We start from the raw sequence: 4777 nt of genomic DNA on the forward strand, positions 1-4777 counted from the left end.
CTACAAGTTATATACACACGAATAAATATGACTATAAAATCTACAAGTTATATATACATTTTTTAGTTGAACCTTTGTTGTTATATACGCACACAAACACATTCGATCTGCACAAAATAAAATAAAACTAAAATAATACAAAACGAATCGATCTATAAATAAAGAGAGACTGCACATGAACCAAAAGTAATACTTGGATTATAACTTTTATATATATATATAGTTTTACAACAAAGTTTAACAATAACTACCATCCTAAAAGATAAATTTCTAACCAATTTAAGCACACACTAATCAAACATATAAACATATAATACACAAAACAACTTTCAAGTATATTTTTACTGCTCATCCAACATAAAATTGCATCAACTGGTCTGGTATTTGCTAAGTATTTACGGGTTCGAGTCTTAGGAGCGGCCTCTTGCCAAAAAAATTGGCAAGGGAAGGTTTGCCCCCAGTACACCCTTGTGGTGGAACCCCTCCCCGAACCCTCGCTTAGCGGGGACGCGTAATGCACCGGGCCGCCCTTTTTTATCCACGTGCTATGCGATTTTATTTGCTTCATCCGCCTTGGATTGGAAGTAAAAATACCATTACCCCTTCGTTCTTCTCTTAACAGGCTTCTTTAAGTATTTCTTGAGAGCTGTTTGATGTAGATGATATATGTCGAAGAATCCAAATCCTTTAAACTGATGGAGTGATGCATGTAAAATATAACTAGAACAAGTGTATACTGTCACAAACAAGTAGTAAAGTGAAAGTACGAGTCGATAGAAGCTCATGAATACTATCGAATATTATTTATATTTAATGATTTTAATTTGATATATAATCATTCCAAAATTCTTTTTGATATTATAGTAAAATATAAATTAGGTTAGGAGGATAGATAAGAGATTTAGGATTCACATATCCTCCTTCCATTCCTCTTTTCATTTCTACCTCTCTCTCCTCACACTATTTTTTATTTAATGACTAAAAGGAGATGTTTAAGTTTATCCATGTAAATTGTATTATTTCATTTGCTAAACATACTATTATTTTATTTGATGTTATTTCATACACGAACAAACAAGCTTGTTTATGAATATGCTTAATGAGCTACTCGCGAGTAGAGCTCGTGAACAAAATAAGTGAGCAGCTCGCGAGCTAAGTTCGTGAACAATATAAATGAACCGGCTCATGAGCAGCTCGTGAATAAACGAAATTCTAAACAAGCTGAGCTCAAATACAAATTCGAACTCGAAACTCGGTTCAAGCTCGTTAATATAACGAACTGAGCTTGAACAGGTCAAATCTCGGCTTGACTCGATTACAACTCTATACAGAAAGACATGAGATAATAACATATAGATTACTTATAGTAAAAGGGTCCTGATATTTACAGCCCTTAGGGTTGTAAATAAAAACCCACAAAGTCTTATCATTAATGCTAATTTAGCTTTCCAAAATAAAATTTGTTGACACTTGAAAATTAAATTATCAAATACTCACAAATACTCATTTGCCATTTCCTGATATTTACAGCCCTTAGGGTTGTAAATAAAAACCCACAAAGTCTTATCATTAATGCTTATCCCTTGCTTTTTATTCTAATAATTGTCAAATCTATGCATCAAAATTGCGAATTATTTTACTTTATTTGTTAACTATAATCACTCTCCAGCTTTCTCTCACTTTTCCTTTATATTTTTTTGCAGCAGATTAAGATAATTGCACTAAATTTATCACCTAAATGTAGTTTGTGCAGCAGATTAAGATGTTTTCCTGCAAACTTGATTCATATTTTCTTAAAAGAAAAACTCAACAATTACAAACACATTTATTTCACAACTATAAGCATAGATATGGAAAACTACTTACTAAAAGAGGATTTTAGCTAAGATTTAGGTACAACAGGAATCAAGTAAAGCTGATTTTTTCTCCTGATTGCAAGTGCAAAAGTCTCAGTCATGTCAAGATCATCCGGCTTCATTTGATTAGGAAGTTTCCAATTAAAATCGCACAATAGTTTTGCCAAAGTAAGTTCAATACCCAATTGAATGCCCGGACATATCCTCCTTCCAGCACCAAATGGAAGAAATTCGAAATTAAAACCCTTATAATCAACTCCATTATCAAAGAATCTTTCAGGATTGAACTTTTCAGGGTCTATCCAATAATTAGGATCCCTTCCAATTGCCCAGATATTTACAAGTATTTCAGTATTGGTTTTTATATTATACCCATTTTCAACACATACCTTCCTTACTTCTACTTGCGCCTTCTTCTTTACTCTTGGATTTTTCATCAATTCTGACATCGCCCACTCTAAAATTGTTGCAGATGTATCAGTCCCACCAATCAACATGTCCTAGAAACATTTTGTTAATTAGAGCATAATAATCTATAAAGTAATGAGTAATTAAATTAAATTAAATTAAACTAACCAGAGTGACGGCTTTGATTCCGTCGGTAGTTAAAGGAGAATCATGATTTGCTTGGAGTTTCAAAAGAACATTAAGAAGATTGTTGCCTTCTTCACTTTCAGCTTTCTGTTGTTTAACAATGTCTTCCAGCAATTTATCAGTTTCTTTATGTAATTTCAAAAGACCATATTTCATCCCAGTGATTACATGAATGAATTGAAGAGAAGGAAACATATCAAGAACAGTGAAACCTGCTACTGCCTTCACAATTCGACTGATAACATGTACAACTGCTTCTTGATTTTCGATTTTACAGCCAATGACTGTTCTTGCTACAATTGAATTTGTCATGGAAAAAAGCATCTCGCTTAAGTTGATTGCCGATCCGACTTTTGAATTAATGGAGGTAATCAAATTTGAGATCTCTTCTTCCCTGATTGATCTAAAAGATTGCACTCTTTTGGAACTAAGCAACTCTAAGATGCAAATTTTTCTCATTTGTCTCCAATGTTCACCATATGAAGCAAATGTTGAAATAATGAACTTATAATTAATAGTCTTTAATTTGATTCAGTGGATTATCCAAGAGTCATTTCTGTATCTGCATTTATAGAGTGTCCAAGAGTCATTTCTGTACCTGTGTGTCTGTATCTGTATTTATAGTGAGTTAATGTGGTTTACTAAGAGTCATGTTTGTAATCTATAAATACCTATCAATACAAAGTAGTAAGGCAAGAGAATTAGAAAAGATAATTTTCTTCCATCAATTATACTCTTCCTCTGTACCTCTGAAAGTTTATTTATTTGATCCAACAAATTGGTATCAGAGCGAGACAAAAATTCTCCTGAAAATTAAGAATAATGGTGAAAAGAGAAATCGCCATTGATTCGTGGGAGACCAAGTCCCAGATTTGGAAAGCTATGCGCTTATGCATAAATGACATCAAAGAACAAGTTGATTCTTTGACCTTCAAGGAGATCAGGAGGGTGTTGGAAAATGATTTGGGATTGGAGAAATATGCTTTGGATGGACAAAAGAAATTTGTCATGCAATGTCTAGTGGAATCCTTAGAAAATGATGATGATGATGAGAATTCTGAGGATTTAGGAGAAATTGGTGAAAGACATGCGAAGGTACAAGAACATGTATCTGATGATGAGGAGAAAATGGAAGATTCTCCTGTGATGGGTCTTTTGCCAGAAACTGATCCAGTCAGTAAGAAGAAAGAAGTTCCAAGTAAGTTCAACATTAGCAAGGCCATGATGAAGAGAATTTCCTATATTAAAGCCAATTATGAGGAACTTACAACGGTCCGTCTTTGTCGACTGTTAGAGGAAGATATGGGAATTGAGAAATTTGCACTTGATCCATTCAATAAATATATAAGCAATCATATAGATGACGTATTGCAATGGGCTGATGAGAATTCGGAGTCTTCAGACAGAGAGATTGATGAGGACGACGAAGATGAAGTAAAACCAGAGAAGATAATTTGTGCAAAGCAAAATGTGCAAAATTCTGAAGTATCTAAAAAGAAGAAGAGGCTTGAAAAGGAAGTCAAAGCATCAGGCACGAAGCACATGAAGCTTATGGAAGAAGAAGCAAAGGACAACAGAAGTGTAGAAGGTATTGAGAAAGCCTCTGATAAAATCAAGCATGTGGCAGAAAACATATGTGAAGTGGAGTCAATGAAGGAACCGAGTGAGATGTTTTCCAAAGAAATCATGGAAGTTAAAAAGAGAAAGGAAATAGTGGAAGAAGTCGAGGGAATTGACATTCGTAATATTGTGTCATTGTCATGTAGAAGGTGCATCAGTTATGTGCTTCATCCAAACTCCAAAATACCAGTTGACGATAATAATAGTGATGTTGATGGTACTGACGAAGATGATGATGAGGAAGAAGAAAATGATGGAGATACTAATGGGGATGATGGAAGCTACCATGAAGATGTCGATAACAATGAATTTCGAAGAAAACGTTGGAGATAATTATGGGATTGATGGCAGCTAAAGTGAAGAGATGAAATATGAAGATTTAAATAGATTACAGACTACTTACTGTTTTTGGTGTTACTAAGGGATAAAAAAATTATAAGTTTAAGGGGGTGTGTTGAAATAATGAACTTATAATTAATAGTCTTTAATTTGATTCAGTGGATTATCCAAGAGTCATTTCTGTATCTATATTTATAGAGTATCCAAGAGTCATTTCTGTACCTGTGTCTGTATCTATATTTATAGTGAGTTAATGTGGTTTACTAAGAGTCATGTTTGTAATCTATAAATACCTATCAATACAAAGTAGTAAGGCAAGAGAATTAGAAAAGATAATTTTCTTCTATCAATTATACTCTTTCTCTGTA

The 4777-nt window shown here is 33.5% G+C and overlaps 1 protein-coding gene across 1 annotated transcript; it reads right to left on the reverse strand.

Moving 5' to 3' along the window:
• Positions 1-1752: 1752 nt before the first annotated feature.
• LOC136200948 (cytochrome P450 726A27-like) lies at positions 1753-2936 on the reverse strand. The gene is made up of 2 exons (XM_065991451.1): positions 2433-2936; positions 1753-2356 (listed from the first exon to the last, which is right to left on the reverse strand). Exons 1-2 carry the CDS (start codon positions 2907-2909, stop codon positions 1883-1885), a joined length of 951 nt encoding a protein of 316 aa, XP_065847523.1. The 5' UTR covers positions 2910-2936; the 3' UTR covers positions 1753-1882.
• Between the last annotated feature and the right edge of the window lie 1841 nt (positions 2937-4777).

The sequence above is a fragment of the Euphorbia lathyris genome, chromosome 7 (assembly GCF_963576675.1).
Source record: "Euphorbia lathyris chromosome 7, ddEupLath1.1, whole genome shotgun sequence".
NCBI lineage: Eukaryota > Viridiplantae > Streptophyta > Magnoliopsida > Malpighiales > Euphorbiaceae > Euphorbia > Euphorbia lathyris.

Coding starts and splice junctions, on each gene's coding strand:
- LOC136200948 (XM_065991451.1), bottom strand. CDS start 2,909: ATGAGAAAAATTTGCATCTTAGAGTTGCTTAGTTCCAAAAGAGTGCAA. Junction 2,357..2,432: donor GAATCAAAGCCGTCACTCTG/GTTAGTTTAATT, acceptor AAATGTTTCTAG/GACATGTTGATTGGTGGGAC.